The sequence below is a fragment of the Pempheris klunzingeri genome, chromosome 7, assembly GCF_042242105.1.
Source record: "Pempheris klunzingeri isolate RE-2024b chromosome 7, fPemKlu1.hap1, whole genome shotgun sequence".
In the NCBI taxonomy this organism is placed as follows: domain Eukaryota; kingdom Metazoa; phylum Chordata; class Actinopteri; order Acropomatiformes; family Pempheridae; genus Pempheris; species Pempheris klunzingeri.
Window position 1 is genome coordinate 24,751,768 of NC_092018.1, and position 23,698 is coordinate 24,775,465.

Genomic DNA, 23,698 nt, shown 5'->3' on the forward strand with positions numbered 1-23,698 from the left:
AAATTACTTGTAATAGCCAAAAGTAGAAAATAAAGGCCCAGGTCAAAAATAATTAGAATTATCCTTTATGGAGGTCTAAACCAGCTATTTTGAAAAATCTAAGTTACATATCTGTATATTGTCAATACAGAGATAGACATCTAAAGTCTACTGGAAAAGCTTTTTTCTTTTTATATGATTAGTGTGACATTGGTTTGCTGTCTTGCCAGGCAGATAATGGCTCCTCCTCTAAGTACAGCTGGAAGATTGACAAGAACAAAGAAAATCAAACAGAAAACAGAGTACATGTTTTCCAAACATGGAAAAAGCAACTGTCTGACTTACTCAGACTGATTGATTTAAAAAAATATATAACCAAAAACAATCACATCATTAATAATAACATTAATGAAAACAGCAATAACAAAAAACAAACAAGTCTTCATTATAATAATACCTGTAATAACAACATTGACAGTAACAATAGCAATCATAATAATATTGATAATAATAGCAATAATTAGAATCATTAAAATTCTATAAACAAGAAAAAGCAATGGAATTCCTCTCCAGGGAAGAGAGAGGAAGAGCACCACAGGCAGTGTGTCTGAAGCCCAAACCACTGCCTGACATGAGGTAAAAAACAATAAAAACGTCCCCTCCTCCAAATGGACTGCGGAGGGGGCAGGATGGAGAGATGCCAGACTGCGGGACGGCCGAGAGACATTTATCCTGCCCATCACTCTCTCCAGCCCTCCACTACACCACTCTGTAGCTATCAGTCTGCTTGTGTTTGGCTGACCTCAGACAAAGTGGCTGTAGGGTCCAGTGAGGCGGGTGAAGGCATAGGGAGACACAGTAACCATAGAGGTGGTGTGGATCGTGGGGGCTAACCGCGTAACTGGCCCCTCCCTCTTGTCTTTAGATTGTCCAGGTCCTGGACTGGCACCTGCCACTGTAGCCCCCCACTTGCGTTTCTTCCCAAGGGCCTTGATGTCCTCCTGCGAGAGGCCAAGGAGAGCCGCTTCCTGCTGCCTCTGCAGCGCTCGCTCTGCCAGCAGCTTCATTTTGGCCTCCCACAGAGCCAGGCCGTGCATGGGCTGGTTGAGATTCTTGTGCTGGTAAAAGACCAGGGAGATACGTGTGGGGTGGGAGCGATCAGGCTTTTTGAGTGGAGTGGTAGCATGTAGTTCCCGACGGGCACATTCAATCAGGATGGAGCCGTGGGCTGGTGCTACCGCCACACCACCGATGTTAGGATCTAGGAAGTTGTGCTCGCTATCAGACCACACCTCGTCATCCTCAAATTCACGGGCCTTGGTGCTCTCAACATCACTCTCAGCTCGGTTGGGATTCCAGCAAGCCTGATCTGACTGCTGCAGGGCATCAGGGAAGAGGCGACCCTCAGGGGCAGGGGACAGGGTGCTGCCTGCCACTGAACCTCCACAGGACTTCCAAGCCTTCTCCTGGAGCCCAAGGGGAGTGGAACACCGACTTTCCCCGGTCTTGGACCAGATCTTGTCGGGGTAGGCTCCTGCAGGATGGCTGTGCTTCAAACCAGTGCTATATGCCGCAGGTCCCATGGCCCAAGCATTCGGCTGAGGACTAGGAGCAGGGCTGGCCCAGTGCCTGGGGGTGCCTGGGCCTGGGGTGCCTGGCTGTGGTGTAACTGAGCCTGAGTGAGAGCTACCAGGCTGTGGTGTACCTGGATGAGGGGTGCTTGGGCGCGGGGTGGTAGGGCGTGTGGAGCCTTGGTGTATGTTAACTGGGTGTGCTAGGTGAGGGGACGGAGATGGAGAGGGAGGTACCTGGAGTGAGGGTGATGGGGCAGGGGAAGCCATTAGGGCATTTGAACCAGGGTAGGGTGACCACTGCTGGGGGTAAGGAGAGGGCTGCCGCTGCTGGGGATGCTGGTGAAACTGCTGCTTGTCTGGGTTCAACAAGGAGGCTTCAGGACTTGGTTTAGGGTTCAGATGGCCATCCCAGTTGGTGGGAACGATACTTCCATTAAGCTTGTGCCCTGGCCAGGACGCAGGCTGGGGGGTGGTGCTGGGGGTGTTGGCACCAGACATTGTGCCTTCATAGACTGGCACATCTATAGGCTCCTGTTTGATGACTGGAGTGCCTCTATTGGAGGGTTCAGAGGAGACAGAGGAAGGACGGGACAGATTGTAGTCTGCAGGCTGGGGGTAAGCGCTGTTGTTTAGTTGGTTGGCTTGCTCTGGATGGGTGGGGTAGGACTGGGCCAGTCTGGCCTGAAGGCTCTGAATATCAGGCTTCTTGTCTACCTGGTCAGCTTTACTGCCTGCTTTGGGCAAAGAGACATTTCGACCCTCATAGGTCCTCAGCTTAGGGCGAAAAAGTGCATTGGGGGGATAGTTGTAGAAGCCATAGTGCATTGCGGGTAGATTATGGTGGTAGCCGTTTACTGGGTCTGGTGCAGAGGGCTGGCCAGTTGGGGGAAGGCCTCCCCTTGCATAGTAGGCAGGGTGTGGATAGATGTTGTTGAATGGGTCTGTTCCAGGGTATCCGTCTACTGATCCATTGAAGGGCTCCGTCTTGATGTTGGGATTCATCTCTTGTTTCATAATTGCTAAACGTTTGAAACAAAAGAAAGGTCAATTAGAAATTAAACTTAAATAAAAGCATTTCAGTTTGTCCTCTGTGGACTATTGGAGTTCTCTTGCAATGATTACAGCTTAGGGTTATTTTATATGCATTTTAGGTTACCCGACAAGGTCCCAAGCCAAGCAATATGAAATAATACTAATATAATAAAAAAAGTACATAATGGGTGACACAAAACAAACACAACACAATAGCTAACCTTTATTGCCTTGGGGTTGAGGGGAACCAGTGATGCAGACCTCAGCCTTGACCACAGTTTTCTCTGGCGTCTCCCCTGCCTGCTGCATCAGTTTACTTTTCTTCTTCTCCGAGGTGGCCTTCTTGGCCTCCAGTCTGCGCTGTCGGCAGGACTTGGCGGGTTCGGGCAACTTGCGTACCTCACGGCGGAAAGCCTGAAGCACCTGGATGGCTCCATTCTGCATCTTGAGGCGTTGGCTCTCCTCGCTGCCAAACTCATCAGTCGGGGAAATCTTGTATAGAGGTAAGACATGGAGCTGCTCATCCTCAGGGATTTGGTTCACCGCACGGTTGTCCTCCTTGGTTAAAGTACACACCTAACAGAGAGGGAGAGCACTTTTATTTAGCTTATTTAGCTTAGTCACACTATAGAAAAATATACCCTTTATTCACCTCAAAATACCCCCAAAACACAAATTTAAGAGTATGGTGAATGATCATACCACTGTGCAACCATTGTAGAGGTTGTGCTGGTCCTTGTGAGCGTGGGCACAGAAGTCCATGCAAGCAGTGACTCCAGAGAATGGCCGTCCTTCATTTAAGCCCAGCCTGCAGTCAGGAGCTTTAGCCTCCGACTGGCACTGAGGAAGGGGACAGAATAGATCCAAAATCAATCAAAAAAGTTTTTTGCCTTTCTCAAAGGCAGCACTTCACAGGTGCAATATGCCATAATGTAAAAATAACTTGAGTTGAGTCAGTCTCTGCCAGTAGACTATTTGCAGTCTTCTTGCTAAGAGGCAGGAATTTATAATGTGACAACCTGAGTCTTAATGGTCTAGTGAATAGTGCTACTCATTGTGTGTGAGGACGATGACAAGTGTTGTTAGGACCTGCATGAGGTTGTCGCTATTTAAAGACTTGTGCAGTAAATGTACATCACTGGGTATTTGCCTGTACAACAAACCTGGTTACTGTAGGCCTGTGGGGCCAGCCGTTTGTACAAAGGAGCCACCTCAGTTGCCAGATACTGGAAGTTATCCCTGAGTTTTTCCTCCTGACAAGCAAAAAAGATGGATTACAGGTCAGAACAAAACACAGAGCCACAGGGCTACAAAACACTAGCTTAACTTAGTAACTACACTCATTCATCATTTCAATAAATGCATTCCTGAATACTGCTATAATACAACTGTATTCAAAGTGATGAGTACCTCGTCAGGGTGCTCTCCTTGTAGCCTGAACTTGCGCGGTGTTTTGCTTCGGGCGTACTTACAGCCATTAAAGTACATACTCCAGGAGCAGCCAAAGGAAAAGGAAGCACCGCAAGTGTCAGGGTCCTTGCCTTGACATGCACAGGTACGACTGAAGGGGGAGACAGTGAGCACAATCTCAGTTTAATGTATAAATGATGTGTGCCCTGTGCATACATCACATTATACACACATTATGTTTGAACTGGGCTGAATAGGATACGACAATGTGGTGGAGAGAAATGTTGAGGAAGAAATTTAGGCATCATTTCATTTGGGGCATTAATGTTACAGCACATCATCTTAAATTCTTACAAGTTTCAGAGAACTAATTATTTATATATTTATGACTGACATAAAATCTGACCTACTTGTGTGCTATCAATCAATAGGGTAACACAGTTTACAGCAGTGAGCTCGTATAAGAACCTACTACAGTGCAATCTCTTTGCTATATTTGTATATACTGCGTAAATGTTTTATTCTATTTTTATTATATTCTACGTATATAGGCACCTGTTGTTTAACTTATCTTTGCACTGTTGTTCTTGTTCTTTGCTGCTGCAAATTTCCCCAATGTGGGACAAATAAAGGTTTATCTTATCTTAACTTAAATGGCAAATGGTGGTTAGGTCTAAACCAGGTCAGTTAAACAAGGGGGTGTCGGCATAGATTTGGCTGTATGACAACATGTAAACATCTAGTAACAGAGATACATCATTTTGTTTTTGTGCATACACATTATTTTTCATTTAGTGTTATGCTATGCAGTTGTCATGGGTGCCCCTAAATTCTCATAAAGATGACTTAAGATAAAATAGTTAAGCATGTGCTTCAAAAATAACTGCACAATTGCACAGAAAAGCATTATAATGCTGACATACAAACAACCTGCCTGCTGTCTGCACATTCACTAAGTTGTATATTAGAAAACCACTGTCAAAGAGTGTCCATCAGCTACTTACTCATCATTTAGGCCACAGCGTCGGCTGGTGGGGTTACCACGTTTGGTGAGGGTTTCACTGAGCTCATGGTACAGCTTGTCAGCCAGGGCCTTTGGGACACCTTCCCAGGCCATAATGAGGATGATAATGACAGCGTTGGCACAGTGGTGGCCTGCACGATGACGCACCAGACACAGCAGCTTCTCTGTCTCGCTGTTACGACGGATCACCTGACAGGAAAGACAGCGTATTATTATTTTAGCTTGAACTAGGTTTACTGGGTTAAATAAACACCCTGGTTCTTCAGCAGCTACACCTTCAGTTATGCTCACTCAGTCATGAAATGTCAGTTGAACCATAAATGCCACAAACCCACTATTCCTGTATTCTGTAGTTTGTTTGTAATAAACATTTGTGCCTGTATAGCAGTCACCTTTAGATGCTTTTGCACTACTGAACAAGACACAATGAGAAACAGAGGATTGGTTGCACTGCATTTTGGAAGGACACTTGATAGCTGTGCTGTAATTTGACCTGCTGTGGTGACTGGATACTGATCCTAAATTTTTTTTATGATGCTCTAAGTTAATTAAGCTGGAATTTCAATTTGTATTACACATACCAATATATATTTTAACACTTATACTATAAAAACATACTAATGGACAAAGAATATCAATACACAGTATTGTGCAACAGTTTTAAGCAGGTGTGAAGAAATTCTGTAAATTAAGAATGCTTTCAAAAATATAAAACTTTTTTATTTTTATCAATTCACAAAGAAAGATCTAACTCAAATCAATATTTGGTGTGACCAGCCTTTGCCTTCAAAACAGAATCAATTCTTCTAGGTACACTTGCACACAGTTTTTGAAGGAACAGGTAAGTTGTTCCAAACATGTTGGAGAACTAACCACAGACCTTCAGTGAATGTGGATTGCAAGATGTACAAGTATCTGCCTGTATTTCTCAGCATTGAGGACACCATTGATCCTGACCAAATCTCCAACTCCATTTGCAGAAATGCAGCCCCAAACTTGCAAGAAACCTTCACCAGCTTCACAGCCTTCCCTTGCCTGCAGACACCCATTTATTGTTCCGCTCTCCAGCCCTTCAGTGAATCAGTGAACAAACTGCCTTCTGTTACAGCCAGATATTTCAACCTTTGACTCATCAGTCCATATCACCTGCTGCCATTTTTCTGCACCCCAGTTCCTATGTTCCTATAGTTGAGTCTCTGGGCCATGTTGGAGATTTGGCTTTTTGGCTGCAATTCTTCCATGAAGACCACATGAAGACCAGACTTCTGTGCACAGTAGATGGGTGTACCTGGTCCCACTGGTTTCTGCTAGTTCTGAGCTGATGGCATTCCAACTTTGAAGGAAAGTGAGCATAATGTGTCTTTCATCTGCTGCACAAAGTTTCCTTGGCCGACCACTGTGTCTACGGTCCTCAACGTTGCCCGTTTCTTTGTGCTTCTTCAAAAGAGCTTGAACAGCAAATCCTGAAACCCCAGTCTGCTTTGAAATCTTTGTCTGGGGGACACCTTGCTGATGCAGGATAACCACCTTGTGTCTTGTTGCTGTGCTCAGTCTGAACATGATGACCTGTGACATGAATCAGTTTGTCTGTTCCTCATCCAGTTCTAAACCTCCTACAGGAGTTTCTATTTCAGTTAATGACTGTGTTTCAACCTACATATGAAACTGATGATCATTAGCACCTGTTTGATATAACTGGTTATCATATACCTGAGTATGATCTTACAAAATCATTTACTTTGTGCAAGTGTACCTGGAAGAGTTGATGCTGTTTTGAAGGAAAAGGCTGGTCACACCAAATGTTGATTTGAGTTAGATTTTTCCTCTGTTTTTGCTTTGTTTCTACATTTTGTAAATCAATAAAAAATCAATTAAATTTTACAATTTTGAAAGCATTCTTCCTTTACAGCATTTCTTCACACATGCGTAAGACTTTTGCACAGTACTGTATATCAGATTGTACTTCTCATAGCATTATTATCTGATTCCTTACAACAATTTTTTCTACCAGAAAAGATACATGTCATACACACACACACACACACACAGTAGGATGGTCATTTTAAATCCATAAAGTCATTAGCAGGATGTGTCAGGGGTGACAAGGGAGGGGGAGGCTGAACAGTTGTTACAGAGTAAGACCACCTACTGATTTACTCACTGTGAGCAAAACAAACTTGGCTAGGTGTCTCCCCAGGAGCCCTCATTATGCACACACACACACACACACACAGCATAAATCTGTTGTTGATTGGCTGTCATCAGCTGTCAGGTGGGACAGAAGTCCTAAAACACCTCCCTCTCTTTTACTCTCTCTTACTTGAACACAATCAGGCTTTGACTGAGTTGTTGACAGACCCGTTGAATTTTATTTATTGTAAGGCTCTTTCAAAACTTCATGCACATGGCAGATGTGATGTGATGCTACTTACCCACTTAGCAATAGGACATCCCCGTGAGCTCTTTCCCTCTTTGCCTGTGTACACCACCTTCTCAATCCGGACGGCATCCCCTTTCTCTCCATACCTACGCAGGAGAAGGAACAATTTAGTTCTTTCAATGTACATCCATTCGAGTAGTTGGTGTTTGGAGCCAGAATGGGAGCACTGATGCCTGACTTAAGGACTCTGACACACCAAACTCACAGTCAAGTAGCCTCAAAAACACGCTGTAGTCTTTCCTGTGTATCAGCTATCACCGACCGACCGAAGATGAACTGTCAAATGCTTTGCATCCTTTCTTGGTGCCTCATGCTTTCTGTTGAAAGTAGCACTTGAACACACCACAAAGACTACACCTGACAGCCAGTTGACATCCAATATGAATGCGTGTTCCCAATCCAAAACACACTAAAAGGTGAATAAATTCGAATTATAAGAATAGAAGAATAAGAACAGAAAAAGTGTGAAATTACTAATTTACTGATCTGAACAATCTGACAGTGCAGATTAAACATGTTCGGTTGGTCAAATGGTCAACTGGTGCCAATGGTACTAGAATTCAAAAACTATGGGCAACACATATCCAATAACAGAACAACAGAACTCAGCAGCTGCTGACTGCCGGCTTAGAGTATCAGAGCTGTATTAACAGAAACAATCCTGCTCTTCAGAAGATCGATTATTTCTTTTTGTCACAAATTACCTCACCAAGAGTGTTTTCTTAACTGTTACACCATCCATTGCTCTTGTGCTCTTGCTTGTGTTGCCCTGAATCTGTGTTATTTTCTCTGTGGCTACAGGATTTCGTGGGAGTAATAGTATATGTCAACTCTGCCAAAGACAGGCCAACCTGAGCAGCACTGGCCGGTGTGGAGTGTTCACATGGCTTTGCTGAGATTCACACAGGCACGGCAGAGTAAACCAGAACCCACTAGCCTCGACACAATGCCAGCCAAAGGGACTCCTCATTGCTGTGCTACAGTTTGTGTCCACATGCATGAGGTTGATTTGTGTACATTGCTTGACCGAATGAGGAGATGATTTAATAGTAGTAGTTTCTGCTGCAGGTCTGTTGGTAGAGTGGGGAGGTGTGTAGGAGGAGGGAGGGGTCAGAGGTTGTGTTGGGGTGGGGAGAGGTCATCGGAACATGTCAGATGTCTGCTCACGGCTCATATCAGGTCTCCTTCTCGCACGGTACTGGCCATTGTGAAAACTTCAGCCCTGAGCAGATTTGGTGTGACAGTGAACACAAGGGGCTCCTGCTGAATAGGACTCACCCTGAGGTGGCTGAGAGGGTGGGAGGGGAGTAGGCTCTATCACCACAGGGGTGGCCTACTGGGATCAGGGGTGGGTCAAAGGTCAGCTGGGGACAGTGGGGTCTTAACTCTTATGTCATCTCTCAAACAACAAAAAGTGGTCTCTGGCCTAACATCCCCCCTCACTCAACCTTTTTTTCTGCACGGACTAATTGTACCATTGAAATCCAGCCTCTCAGTGAACAACAGCCAAATGTGTGCCACAGCACAACGTTTAGGACTGACCATAACATGAAGCATAACACAATGGAGCTTCCGGGTTATCAAAGGTTTAAACACAGACTACAAGGTGTTTTCATATTCTGGGGTTACAAATAACAGACACCACAAGACGCTGTCAGACCATCAGTGTTAACAGAACTATGACAAATGTGGCAACTCTTCTTTCATCTTTAACAGTTGATCAGTCATTTCAGCAGAGTTTGGTTTTAGTAAGATAACACAATTCCATTACAGAGGCTGCAGCGGCACATTGGTTGTTAAAACTACCAGCTGGGCCTTTCTGGTGCTCTTTCCTAAATTTAATAAAATACTAATCCCATGAAGATCAAACTGCTCAGCTCAGTCTGTCTTTTTATTATCAAGTCTGCTGTTGCTTAGCAGACAAAGTAACAACAGGTTATTGCATTGCTTTGGTGAGGTTGTCTGGTTAGTACTGTGTATGTGACATGGATTTAATAAGTCCAAATGCCTACCTCTACATACCATCTGTTGCCTCATTTAGACAAACATAGCACATAGATTTCACCTTCAGAATGACTGTGAGATTATCTAACTAAAATGGAAGGACTCTCTGTCTGTCTGTGTGTCCTGTGATGTTCTGGATAACTGTTCTTCCGATCAACTTCACACTCGCCGGGAGGATTTCTGAGGACCCAAGGAAGTGCAGTGTGCAGTGTACCTCCTCAGTACACTTCACAGTGTGTACCCCTGTTAAGTGTTACACCGCTGAATGACATGCTGGGTACAGCTCTCCCTCCATCTCTCTACAGTTCATTCAAGGACAGATGAAGAGGGACATACCAAAAAGACTGGAGTTACATTGTAGCACACTCAAAGATTTCAAGCATCAGCAATGCAACTTTTGGAATTAACACTTTTGCTCCCAGAAATAGCCTGGCTCCAAATAGCTAAACAATACCTTGGTATATAAAAAGACTATAAAAGGTTAAGAAAGATTTCAAGCATCAGCGATGTAACTTACTAGATCTAAAAAAAGGATGCTAAGGGCACCCTTTTGCACCCAAGTCTGGTGTATACTCTAGCATAGCATAGGAATGCAACTGTGTGATGAGCAGTTACATCAGAATACTGGAGGCCAAGCAAGCAGCCTGTTCTGAGCAGGTTAAATATGAGGTTACACGCTGAGAAAATTCAGCTGTACATTTGCATGTAAATAGTTATCCAACTCCAGGTTTCAGCCTTAATTAATACTGAGGACTGTTACATAATATAAATAATGGAACTTATTATTAGTGCACAAAAAAATGCATCATACTTTCTTACAACTTTCTCTCCTTTCCTCCCCTCCCACTGTTTTCTTTGCTCTTCATCTCTCTCTCTCTCTCTCTCTCTCTCTCTCTGTGATTTGATTTAGATCCTTCTTCCTCCCTTGTTTCTCTCATTGTCAGCTATCATCTGCTGCTACTCCAGTGCTTCTTGCTCTGCCTCTGATATGCTGATGATGCTGATACTTCCTGTTCCGCCTACTGGATTCTGGGTCACAGATTCCCTAAGGACAAAATGTGAGGAGGAGGGAAGGTGGAGAAAGAGAAGGAGGAGGAGGAGGAGGAGGGAGAGGCAGAGAAAGCAAGAGCATGTAGGAGGAAGAGAAATAAGAGAAGAGGTGAGGAGACAAGAGAAGAGAAGAAGGAAAGGCTCACCTCGTCTCCATCAGGTTTCTTATGGAGGCTACAGTAGGTCCAGATCCCAGGTGATTGTAGTAAGGCCCTTCATCTTTCTCCAGGATTTGTTCTAGAAAAAGATACAGTAGATGGTGAGAAAATAGCACATAACTGGACCTGAAAAAACACTATGGCAAATTCCACAATTAAATACAGTACACAGTTATTCACTATACTACAGATTATCATTATGAACTAATATGAGTATTAATACTATACTTATACTACTTTAGGATTGAACTTCCTTATTTCACCTTCACTTCCTCCTCAGAGAGGAAGTGAGGAAAAATTCGACTCACTTCACTAGCATGTGTTTTGATGATCTGTCACAGTCATTATCATGCACTGTTTCTTTCCCCAATATTTCTCCTAAAAGCTATTCTTAATTTGTAGAACACAAACAAACACCACTACCTTTAATATCTGATTTTACTATACTTACACAGTCATAGTTTTCGGATCTTATTATTATTAGCAGCGTCACCGAAGTCTTCTTCTGTGATACTATCAGGTTTTAGAAATGTTTTTGCTTTGATCAAATGAATAATCTCTCTGGCCTCCAAGTCCTAATTTACTAGTACCTGGATAGGAGCCCTGCTTGAGGCTTTGAGGGTGTCTGTCGCATTGAACAAACATGTTGAGGATGGTTAGTCCTTTGACCTCATAAAGTATGTGCATCTCAGTTTTTTTTTTAGAGTTTTGTGAAAAGCTATGTATTTGATGTATCTTTTGACAAACTGAAAGATGTCCTCTATATAGCTAAATCCAAATCATCTATGAGAAGCGTGAGAATGTGGAAGTGATTGCAACATCCAGTTCACACAGACACACATGACCACACGTACCCTCCTGACACGCAGACAGCGGGCTGTGACTGTAGGGTGTGGTGTGTGTGTGTGTGTGTGTGTGTGTGTGTGTGTGTGTGTGTGTGTGGGGAGCTTTTTGAGGTAGTGATGAAAGACTTTTAATTGTGTGAGTTTTAAGAGGGAGAGAGGGTGTGTCCGTGTGAGTGCTTGCATGTCTGTATTTATGTGTATTTGTGTATAAGTGCATTTTACCATTGTCGTACACCACATCCAATGACTTCAGTGCTAAGCTTTGTATGTCATACTGATTGTGATACAGCTGTATGTATCCCACATACAATGTTGGACTCTAATGGACGTTGCATTGTCTATCTATGTAACATCTGGCAATGGGTTTTGTATGTGCTGCTCTTGCTTCTGTACAAAACACTTCTTTATCATAGTGCAGCACACACCCTGGTTAACAACATTAGCTAAATGCTCTAGGTGTAAATGCTAAAATAAGGACGTGCACCTCAGTGTTGTGTGTTTCTCTGGCTCAGAGGTAATATGAGGTCACATTCCCCTGTTGGCGCAGGGAGGCACCAGGGTGTGGCTCATGGCAGGAAGTGGAGGAGTCATACTAAATTCTTGTGTGGAAATTGCTTGTGTGTGTGTGTTTGTGTCCACTGTAAACTGTATCTGTGTATGTGTTGGAGGCAGTCTCATTCCACTGCAGTTTTATGCTACAGGGATATGACAGGGCAGTGTGTAACAAAGCTTCACTATGAAGACTTGCTGTTTGCTGGTCTCTACTATAAGTAACAGCACACAGATAGCAAGTGTTTCTCTGCAGCTGCTCTTCCCCTGCTGTGCACTCTCTTCAATGTTTAGGGACAGCAAGGGTCTATTTACCAGGCATTAACCCTTCATAGCCCTACAGCTAACACCCTGTAACTGCAAGAAAATGCTGGTGATTTCTTGATAGCTTTCAAAGGCACAAAATATTTCATTATTCAAGTTAATGAAAAGTAGATAGAGCTAGAGTAATCATCTGATTTACTGAGTCGTGTATTGAAGGAAGACAGGCTAGGTATTTTAGAATAATAATAACCTTTCACACCATAATAATGTGAGTCTATCATAGGTGAAATCCACCAAAACTGACTTTATCTACCTGTTAAGTTTGTGCTCTTTTGTTTTATTAATTTCAAGTATGTAGTATACAATGTGGTCTATGAATTTTGATACATTATTAATCTACTGTGAGACCACCTACTCTGTTGTAAATAACCTGAGCAGGGTTCTACCCAAACTATGGGACTGAACCACTTTCTGTCTAACAAAGGCTCTGCTCTGCTTGCTTGCCAGACCCAAACCCACACAAAAGGCTCTTTCTGCCACCACTGCTATTGTTCCTGCCTACTGCCTTTATTGCCTCACACTGTCGCAGTCTGGATGGTCGCAGTCATACACCCTGGCAACACACACATTCTTCGACACACTCAACAAGCATCCAGACAGAGAACCTGAAGAATATGGGGAGTGAAAAAAACCTAATAGTTTCCCTGTGTAGTTCAATAAGAAGAGTAAAGCACTACCAGCACTAATGCTAAGCTCCATAGGTAGAGCAACACATGAACGTCTCCAGATTTAAAACGTTTTTCCAGGGGCTTCAACAGACTTACTTAAATTTATTTCCACTCAGAGATGAATGAGTAATGTTTGAAGGGATATTTATTAACTGCCTAAAAAGTGCTAATGCAGTATGTTGATGGACTGCAACCTTGCCCCCTGTGTAAACACAAACATGGACAGACACCAATGCACTGACTTACCCACACATGTGCAGGTGGGGAACTCTGCCTGTAGATCCTTGGAGGGAGTATCCAGCAAGGTCTTGGTGGGGCTATCCAGGTAGCGCAGAGGAGATTCTAGGAAACCTCTGAGGGATGGAGAAGAAGGCAGGTCCTTGGTGGGCGTGTCCTCCTCAGAATAGCATGTGGTGGAAACTACTGCTATATCACCCGAAGCTTCAATCTTCATGCGTTTAGGCAGTGGAGAACCTGGCATGCTGAATATATCCTCTGATACACTGGGCTGCTTGTTCAGAATGGCCTCCTGATGCAGAGACACATGGCGGGGCCCCTCGTACTTCTCCTCCGTGGGGCTGTCTGTTGATGCCTGATTCAAGCTTGCTTCACTTTGGGTCCCTGACTCATCCTTGTTGACTTCCATCACCTGATCATTTGGGTGAGGTGTGGAGGTGGCTTGACTGGTGAGAATTGCGGGAGCCAACTGGGAATTGGATAATGATGTGGGACTGACATCCTGAGGACTGGTCTGAGACCGATTCCCAGACTGAGGGGCTGCTGAAGTCTCCTCCAGGGGCTGACTGGCAGGTGCTGAGTCTCCAAATTCAGCCTCAAACTGGCGGATCAGTTCTTCGTACTTGGGGTCTATGTTGATGAGACTCGATAATTGTGAGGTCCTGGATGGAGATGAGGAATTTAAAGGTGTGGTGGTGCTGGTGTTACTGGAGGACAGACAGCCCGCTCCCTCAGACTTAGCATGGGCTACAGGAGCCATTGGTGGGGGCAGAGAGCCAATCAGGGTTGGAGTGTTTTCTGACAAAGCAGAAACAATGGGAGAGGGAGTCATTGAGGAATTGGAAATGGATACCTGAGATTGGGCTGGGGCAGGGAGGCCTGCAGCAGCAGCCTGAGTGGAGTTACTGTGGAGGGGCAGAGAGGGGAGAGAACCTGGTTGCAGGCTGGTCAGGGCCGCGGCTCTGTCCATCATGAGGACTGGTGGTTTTTGTAATGTGATCTGAGTCTGAGGCAGGAAGGTTGGCATGGAGGCTTTCTGCTTGGTCTTCTTGATGATTATTTGTTTGGGTTTGGGCAGGGAAGGGACTGTGGGCATCCCACTCATAGCCTTTATTACAGGAGATCCTTGGCTGCTTTTTTTCTTCTTGGGTTCCTGTTTGATGGCCAGGTGTGGTAAACTTTCTGCCTCCATCTGTGGCCACCATTTTTTCAAGTTTTGGCAAGCCAGAGGTGCATGAGGGCCTGCTGCTCCAAAGCCAGAGGAGTGGTTAGTGAAGAGGTTCCTCTTGTAGTGAAGGTGATGTTGCAGAGCTGCCTGAGTGGAGTGGCTGATGGCTGCTTGGCCATTAGATAGGGGGTTGCCAGGATAGTGCTGACCCTGTTGCTGACAGTTAGCCATGCCATAATGTCCCATGGAGGCAGTGTGATGGTACTGTTCACCAGAATCTGGCTCTTGCTTTATCCTGACCAAGGCTGGGTTGTCCTGGGCCTGGATACCTCCATTCTGGCTCAATCGGGGCTGCTGTGTGACTGGAAGCTTGAAAGAAGCATTGCTGAACTTGCCACTAGTGTCACCAAGCAGCTGTTTGAGCTCTGACATGGGGTCTGAGCTACTATGAGGTGCAGCAGCGTAGTGAGACTGGGGTTCAGACTTCATACACATCCATGGGTTCCTCTGATCAGAGCCTCTGACTGAGCTCTGCTGCCACTGTGGGGGATTAGGACTGAAGCCTGGATGTTTTCCCTGATCTGGGAAGGGGGAGGTAGAGGATGGGAGAGGAGTAGCGTGGTTTGGGTGGCCCTGGGATTGGGGCCTGTGGTGCTCACAGGACACTGGGGCCTGCTGGTTGGTGTGTAGTCCTGGAGGGACTGATTGAGAGCGTGAGGAAGATGAGTGGGTGCCAGAAGAGGACGGGATCAAGCTTGTGCCATTGGAAGGCTGAGATGGGATGGGGGCATGTTGGTGATGATGGAGGTTACTGTTGTATGGGGCTTGACCTGCAGAGCCGGCAGCTTGTGGACCAGTACCAGATAACTGTGTCAGAGCTTCTATGGCAATGGCTGTCTGAAGACTAACGTTCTTTTCCTTGGCTATGGAGAGCACCTGGGGAGAGCAGGGAATTGGGGGTTTCGAGCAGGGCACTTGGTCTGGATGAGGGCCTTGAGTTCCCTGTTTCTGCTGGGGGTATGAAGTAGACAGACGGTGGCCACCATTCATCTGGGGGTAGGGCTGACGGTGATGCTGCAAATGGGATTGCTGTGGGTGCGGCTGTAAGTGTGGGGGAGCATCAGCCATCTTGCAGGCACCTTGATCCTCATTGGTTGCCAACTTAATTTTCTTCTCCAGCCACTCAAGGTAGTCTGGACAGTCGGGCCCATCACAGTTGCAGTTAGGGGGCTTGTGTCCATGTTTGGCTTGGCTCAGTGCTGTCTGTAGGGTGTTCAGGTCCTCTGGAGGTTGGCAGCTGCCCTCAGGAGCCCCTGCAGAGAGTCTGGCCTGAGCTCCCTCAACATCCATCTCCTGGGTGAATTTCTCATACAGCTGGGCTGTGTTAGGCTGCACAAGGCAGGAAGAGGAGGAAGAGGGAGGCAATGAACCAGCAATAGCAGAAAAAGCCACCAGATTGTGGGCATCCTCCATGTCTGAGTGGTGGACAAGTTCACCAGGGTTTGCACCACTGCTGCTGTTCCAACATGCTGCTTGCTGTTGTTGGGTGTCACTGACCTTGCCATGTCCTGACACCCATTGCGTTGGAGGCACGCTTCCTGCCCTCTGCTGCTCTGTTTCCATAGATGACTCATCACCGTTAGGGTAGCGATTTACCCCATTGGCCAGTTCCACGCTCAGCACGCCTTCCTGGAGGCGGTCATGTGACCCAATTTCCATCTGGCCTCCACTTCTGCGGCCATCCACTGAAGTGACTTCGCGAACAGTCTGGAAGACAAAAATGTTACTGATGTTAAAAAGAATCCAGTGAATCAACAACTGATGTGAAAAATAACATTATGCATGATTTTGAATAATCGCCATGTGTTGCCCAAGTGTATTTAATAATCACTGTAACTGAACAAAATATCTTATATGTAATATATAATGATATACATATAAATATTTTGGTAGTTTAGTGTCTGTGTTCCAGGAATAATTTGACAGAATCATAAATAACAGTGTTCAATAACATCAGGCTCTATTCCCTTCTTACAATGCTGCAGGGTTAGGTCAGTAGGGCCAAGGAAAACTCAAGTACTGCTTCAGTAAAGTGATTTTACAACAGGCAAGTGTTGTGCCAGGAAAGTCAGAGGTCATGTGACATAGTTTCACTGGTGTTTAAAAATGGACACTGCTCCAGATAAGTTGGGCTATGCAAAGCAGGCAGTTGGAGTTGAAACCTGTCACCTATGATGTTGGGAGACTCTGTGTGGCAGAGGTGGGGCATTAAATACACACTGACACACTGACTGGTGAAAAAAATACGCCAAAAAAATGACTGCAACATCAAAGGAGTAAACTATCTATAAAAACTATGACTAATTCTCAAGCAGAGGAGAGGTTTCAACAGAGCAATGCTATACATTTCATTCAGTTGGTATTTCATTTCAAGAACACAATTAGTAAGTGAAACAAATCAAAACATTTAGAAATGTATCACAGAACACAAACATACTGCATCTGATTACAGCATGTGCATGCTTATTAAACCGCTTTCATCAATAAAACTAGATACTGATGTTTGTGGTCAATTACAACTAATTACTGACCCAACTGTTTTAATTTTGAAAGAGAACTTCTATTGAAATATGTTTTCCTCAAGGGTGTTCCCTTGAGTGCTGAAAAAATAATGTTGCAGCAAACTGCAGCTAAAGTAAGTGTGCAGTGCAACTCATATTCACTGGACAGATTATCACAAAGCCAAGAGATTTTCATCCCAAACAAGGCCTTATATGGCAAATCTAAAATGATCTGAATATCTGAAGACCAGCATGTCATGCTCACATCATCTAATAACCAGGATTTAAGATACAAAGCCAACTGAACAAAGACCGTACTGCCCTGGGTGGAAAAAGTAACGTCAAAAGATCAGGCAGAGAAAGTGCTGACTGCTTAAGTGTAGAACTAGAAATACTAAAATTCTTTGTTAAAAAGTGAAGGAAAGTCTTGTTTGAACATTACTGGTGTTTGACCATCACAGTTGATCAGTCAGAACAGTCACACTGACAGTTTAACCATTAACTACAACAACATAAATTGAAGTTTGTGTGGTGTGGTTCTGCTCTCATCATGGACACGTATTTAAATAAACATTCAGCATTTACTTACAACTAAATCTAAGGAGCTGAAATAACTTCCATGCCTGGCTAAAACTACAATGAGGCAGTCGGGGAACTTCTGGCGAGAGATGACCTCATGAGAAATTCATGGAGTGAGAAAAATATAGGAAATATTCACATGTGCCTTAACTTGCATGTGCTTCCTCAAAAATGTCTTTGTTTTAGATGATGATTCTTTCAGGAGTTTGGCCCATGTACTATACTGTATTTTATAAAGGCATTTTTTCAATAAAAAAAAAGTATTTTGGCCAGACAAAGACTTAAATATTTTTTAAATGATCCTTGCAAACAAATCCTTGTCTTTCCTACCACTGATTTATATAGCAGAATAAGAAATGACTGACAGCTCCTGATGTTTGTCTGGAAGAGTACCAAGGTGACTGCATCTATGTTTTAAATGGACTGTTGTAACAGATACTGCTTTTTTGAAACTGCAGATGCAGTCATTTCATCCTCCTGTGCAGCATAAAAGCCTTAAACTGTATAAATATTTAACAGAGTCACAAAAAATGAGGGATTGTTTTTTGTGTCTGTCTTCATTTCAGTAAGATTAAAGAGCTTCTCAGGGATTTGGTAAGACTAATCAGGAGCTGATCAGTGCAGCCCCATATCTCACTTCCTCTCTAAATTGAAATTAGGACAGTTACCACATTAGTTACATTGAAACTGCAAACACATTACCGCGGCTTGTGTCAAATTACATTTTGCACACACTATTGTAAGAAAAGTTGACAACTAAGTCATTTTTCTACATTTGTCTAAACTACCACTACTAAGCGACTACTAATCTGAATTATCTCGACATGTTAAAGACAACTATGGTGCTCTAAAAATGTTAATAGCAAACAGTATTCAGTCCAGGTTTGTTCCTCACAGATTATAATGAAATGAGTCTAGAGAGGAACAGCAAACAAAGATAATCCAAGGGCAGGCTCAGCAATCATTGATAGAGTTCATGTTGTGACTGAACAGTGTATTACAACACATCTAATAGCCCTTGTCAGAAGAAAACAATGGCAGTCTCCTTATATAAATACATTTGTTGTGTTAGCCCCTGGAAAGAAGCTGTGTTAGTAACCTTTTCACTGTCAAAGTCTTCGGCCTATGTGTTAACTATAAACAGACAAGCTACCCAAAACAAGTACCTTCACATTCTACCTTAAGTGTAGCCTGAACTGTAAAAGAGACCTCCATGCTTAACATTTCAAGTGCAACCTTTTGGCAATCTTTGGCAGAAGACAGGACAAAAACTGAATTAAGATAGAGACTGGGAGGTATAAATAATTCCTTACACATACACACAGACTAACCTCAAGCACATGTTCCCACCCCTCAAGGTGTTAAATGTTATAATGATAAACTAGTTCCTGATTCAGCAGATTCAAAAAAGAAAGAAAATGGCTTGTGTTTGTAGATCCATCAGTTTAAAACAGTAGAAGTGAGCCTGACGTCCAGCTTCCCCACCATTTGAATATTATTGAAATGAGTCTTTGAAGTGGCTAATTACTGGACAGGCAGTATGCTCCGGTCTTTTGAATCCACCTTCTGTGCCGGGTGTCTGTTGGGGGTCCCAGGGGGTGGCGGTGGTACTGTTGAGAGGTGTGGGGGCTGTCGGGGCTGTCGGGGGTGGCACTGAACAGCCGGCATGCAATACGTGAGAGGCCCCATGTCTGCACTATCAGTGGCATCAGACGGGAAAGAGGAAGGGGGGGGTGCGCGGCAGTTATGAGAACTGCAGTGTGTTGAAACAGAAAGACTGCTACACTGCACAATCTACCATCCCACAATCATGCACTATCAGTCACACTGACACTCTCTTTTCCTCTTTTTCTCACTGTTACATACACAAAATACTGCCACAGACCGGAGTCACATGGAAAACACGTCAAGCTGCACACTTAACATTAAACTCAGCTTCGCCGGTGCAGATGACAATAACCGAACCGCGTACAAAATAATAGTTCTTTGAATCCTCATATGATCTGGGCTTTGATTAACCTTGACTTTTCTGTGAGTCTATATGCTGGTCGGGGATGGAAGTACTGTGCTTACACCTGCAGCACCTATGCGGGTGCCTCGGGCTGTACAGACCACGTGCTTAGACAAATATTTACACCGTGACAGAGCCTACTCTCTTGTTCCGTCTTCTCTCTACACATTTGCACAAGCTTCACACACACCAAAAAGTGCATCCAAACACACCTAACCGGCTCAGATGTTGCAGGACCTGGTAGACCAGACACTTGAGCCTAAGAGCCCTTTGAACAAGAGAGCAAGGCACAGTGATACTGTAAAAAAAAAAAAAAAAGAAGGAGGAGGAGACAAAGCCTGTAAAGATACTAGTGGTGGTGGTGAGAGGGTTAAGTTCAGCTTGTGAGTAGACAGCTGAACCTAAATCCCAGATACACAACACCCTCCCCATCCTCCCTCTTGTCCTCCTCCTTCTTCCCCCACCCCTTCCTTTGCTGCTGTGCCGAGCAGGAACATGAAGCAGAGACCCTGACAATATGAAGCCGGCTGAGAGCTCGAGGACTAGCGACACATACTTACGTGGTCCTAGACGTCCAGACGGAGGTGCCGGTCGGAGAGCAGAAAGCAGAAGAGGAGACAGACAGGAGCATGAGACTTGCTTGCTGGCACAGCAGCCCACAAGCAATCCGACCTTTTTGGGTTGTATTCCTTTTTATTGCTTCCAGTCTGTGCAGCGCACAGACAGAGTGAGCGCCGAGATACACATGCATGCGTTCACACACGCACACACTGCCAGCCACACTCACACAACACACCTCCCCCCAGCACAGCACACACGTTTCTCATTCTGCTGCCTCTTCTTATGGCCGACGCTTTCTGTTCTCTCCTTTTTCCTTTCTCATTATCTCTGTCTGCTCCTCCCTTCCCTTTTTCAATATCCTCTTTCTTTCTCTCGGCTACACATGCAGTCGGCTTCTCTTCGAAGCCCCCACCTTCCCCCTTCTCTCTCTCTCTCTCTCTCTCGCTCTCCCTCCCTCCCTCCCTCCGTTCCCCTCCCTCTCACGCAGCCTCTCCCTCCATCTCCTCTCCTCTCTCTCTCTTCAGTGTGTGCAGAGCGAGAGGCCATTATCTGAGCCGCAGCGGGCACGTACGATGGAATGGAGGAGTGTGCAGTGAGCAGAAACAGAGAGAGCTGTGGGGATAGTTGCTAGTGGCAGCCTTGGAAACAGCACAGTGCGGCAGAGCTCTTACCAATGAGAGAACCTCTATCCACGCCCTTCAACATTACTTGCTTTACTGAATTATCTAATGTTGGATATAGGGCTATGTTGTGCGTTTTGTTTATCCATAAAAGCCCAGTATTGGCAATTTCGGCAATGACAGAGCTCCTCTGCTTTCAAGCGCAGAGGCGAACCAGCGGCTGCCAAGCGAACACACAATCTCAACTCACAACAGCATCAACAGGAAAAAGCAGAGGGAGCACAGAACATTACATTGCTTGTTTATGCCTTCTGTAAACAGCATCTGGCATTTCTTCCTTACGGAGATTTTGTTCCATGTTTGAGCGTCGAGACTCGCCTCAGCCCTGGGCCAAAGGAGAAGCCACTGATAATGGTTCTTCGATCTCCATTTCCTGCCTCAATCACATCGGTTGCCTTGATTGAAACAAAAAGCTTCGATTTTACACCTGTGGCTGATAATAGGTCCTCTAGCGAGGGTGCATGCACAAGAAAGTGTTGGTAGATGAAGAGGGAGCCAACATGCTGGTGGTCTTGCTGACCCTTCCTCTAAGATCCAAAGCATACGGACGAGGTGGATGGTTTTCTGACTGAAGGAAGCTGAAGGCCATCATTTATCAACACTCTACGATGTCAACTCACCTACAATGAGGATGAAAATGGAAGAACGATAGCGATGTGATTCGAACAGAGGTAAAAGAGCGAGATAACTATGTTGGGCAATGGAGAGGGAACAGCGGATGACACTTTTACATCAGCAAGCAGGATGAAGAGAAGGGAATGGAGGAAGACTGAGGACGGGGAAGACAAGTAGAGGGAAGGAAACTGTTAAAAGATAGACAGACGCTCAGTTATTCATGTGACTGATTCTGTAATGGGAAGGAAGATGACGAAGAAGAACAAGGAGAAGATGGAGGTATAAATAGAAAGAGGATCGGTAGGTTGTTGCCAAATTATGGGAGCAACCACGAATAATCAACCCATGGCAGTTTGCAGAGGACAAGACTTCTGTCCTCTCCTGTCCACCAGCCTACAATCACGTCCTCTTGTTGTTCTCTCCTCACCATTGCTCTGCTTTGGCGTCATTGCCATTATCATCATCGTCGTCTTCATGGTCGCTGGATGTTTCCTCTCGCCCACTTGCTGAATGAACGGCCTTGTGGCGTCTCCTCTCTTCTCTCCAACATTGCTGGAGTTTTGGAGCAGATTTAACCAGGAGGAGGAGGAGGGGGGGGAAACATGGCCGTCTCCCCCATGCAGATCGTTGTCAGTTCCTGCGTAGTATTTTTCTCTTATATTACTGAGCGTGTGCCGGCTACTCTGCGCTATGGCTGGAACAACTTCAGTAGCCTTTTCCTGCTTCTCTTACTTTGGCTTTTCTTGGTCTCTCTTGATCTCTCATTTTCTCAAACTGCCTCTGCCTCCCTCTCTCGATTTGTCTCTCTGTTTTGTTTCTTGAGCCTTTTTCTTCTCCTAGCATAGCTTATTGCATTACCGTTCCAACACTTTCTGAGGCAGCCGCTCTCTGGCCCTGTAAATTGTACACTGTCTGTCTCTCTGTTGCCACACATATTCGTATATACACACACAGATGAGCGTCAATCCCAAAGAGAAACACAGCGCAGCCTAAGCTGTCTAAGGGAAGGAGAGGAGAAGTAGAGCATTAGGTCACATGACCAGGGAGTGCCAATGAGCGAGAGGGAGAGCAGTGAGCAAGAGAGGTAGAAAGCACATGTGGCGATGACGTAGCTGCATCGTCATCGTCATTATCATCAGTAGTGTCTCCGATCGGGACGCTTGCCTTCACCACTGGGTGGGCACATGTGTCATCTGACTCATGCCTACTCTCTACTATCACCAACACCACACACCAACGAACACTCGAAAACATGTTCCCGACTCACTCCTCCGGCTGCAGTGACACAGCACTTCTCGCTCAAGACTCTACTTAACCCCTGAATCACATGCTCTCCACGCACATTTCCTCATTTCACAGAGCTACTGAACACAGCAGAACACAGCATCCTTATCGCTGTGCTCTTATCAAAAAAATACATACTTGTCATACCCTCGTCAAAATAAATCTTCGTGAGGTCTCTTCTATATGCTATAAATGGATGACGTCACATGGTTATAACACTTGCGTCAATAAAACAGAAGTGAAACAAAATCTGAGACAGAGGAGAGTACCCTAACAGAAGACATGAATTCACTCATATTGTGAAAACATGAGCTAACATGTGCCAAGCACACAGCTGAGTAAAACAAAGAAGTACGACCAAACCAAAACATCAGCGCTGTAGAAGGAACCTCCGTGACAGCATATCCTGCTGTTTCCAACACGCAATTCAGATGCCAAACAATGTGACAACATTTACTGTATATAGGCAAATTCTATTCTTGAGTCAAACACGTGCCCATGACTTTGATGATTCAAAACAAGCAGCACAAACCAAATGTCATTTCAAGTAAAACATTACTCGACATTTCTGATGTTCACCTCAATTATGTTGGGCTGTCTTTGTCTATTAATATAACTAGGATATGGATTTAAGTTAATAGAAACTTTAGATAAGCAACAGTGACAGACATCCATGCTGCCTCAGAGAGCTGTCCTAAAATCACCTCCTGAACATAATGTGTTAGTTCACAACTAGACAACACAACAATGTGACAGATTACATTCGAAATGATAGACACACAGTCTGTGGCCGTGTCCCAGTTAACTTCTAATTCACGTTAAGATTGGAAATGACAAGAAGTATCAGAACTTTTTTAGTGGAAATGAAATGAACGAGTATGTTTCACACTTACGGTAAACCTGCTGTAACCCGGCATTGAGAGAGAGAGGAAGGTACAACTCCAA

General features: G+C 44.7%; 1 protein-coding gene across 3 annotated transcripts in view; it reads right to left on the minus strand.

The window, feature by feature from the left end:
- Window positions 1-430: 430 nt before the first annotated feature.
- Window positions 431-23,698, minus strand: part of tet3 (tet methylcytosine dioxygenase 3) — a 29,808-nt gene continuing 6,540 nt past the window's right edge. The window contains exons 1-10 of one of the 3 annotated variants that reach the window (XM_070833941.1): window positions 20,174-20,503; window positions 13,304-16,229; window positions 10,660-10,750; window positions 7,452-7,545; window positions 5,000-5,208; window positions 3,996-4,146; window positions 3,749-3,838; window positions 3,288-3,425; window positions 2,807-3,161; window positions 431-2,572 (exon numbers count right to left, since the gene is read on the minus strand). In XM_070833941.1, the coding sequence (XP_070690042.1) occupies window positions 783-2,572; window positions 2,807-3,161; window positions 3,288-3,425; window positions 3,749-3,838; window positions 3,996-4,146; window positions 5,000-5,208; window positions 7,452-7,545; window positions 10,660-10,750; window positions 13,304-16,181 (5,796 nt within the window). In that variant the 5' untranslated portion in view covers window positions 16,182-16,229; window positions 20,174-20,503 and the 3' untranslated portion in view covers window positions 431-782. Of the gene's footprint in view, window positions 2,573-2,806; window positions 3,162-3,287; window positions 3,426-3,748; window positions 3,839-3,995; window positions 4,147-4,999; window positions 5,209-7,451; window positions 7,546-10,659; window positions 10,751-13,303; window positions 16,230-20,169; window positions 20,504-23,698 lie in introns of those variants that run through there. The other 2 variants (XM_070833942.1, XM_070833943.1) reach the window with 2 other exon arrangements.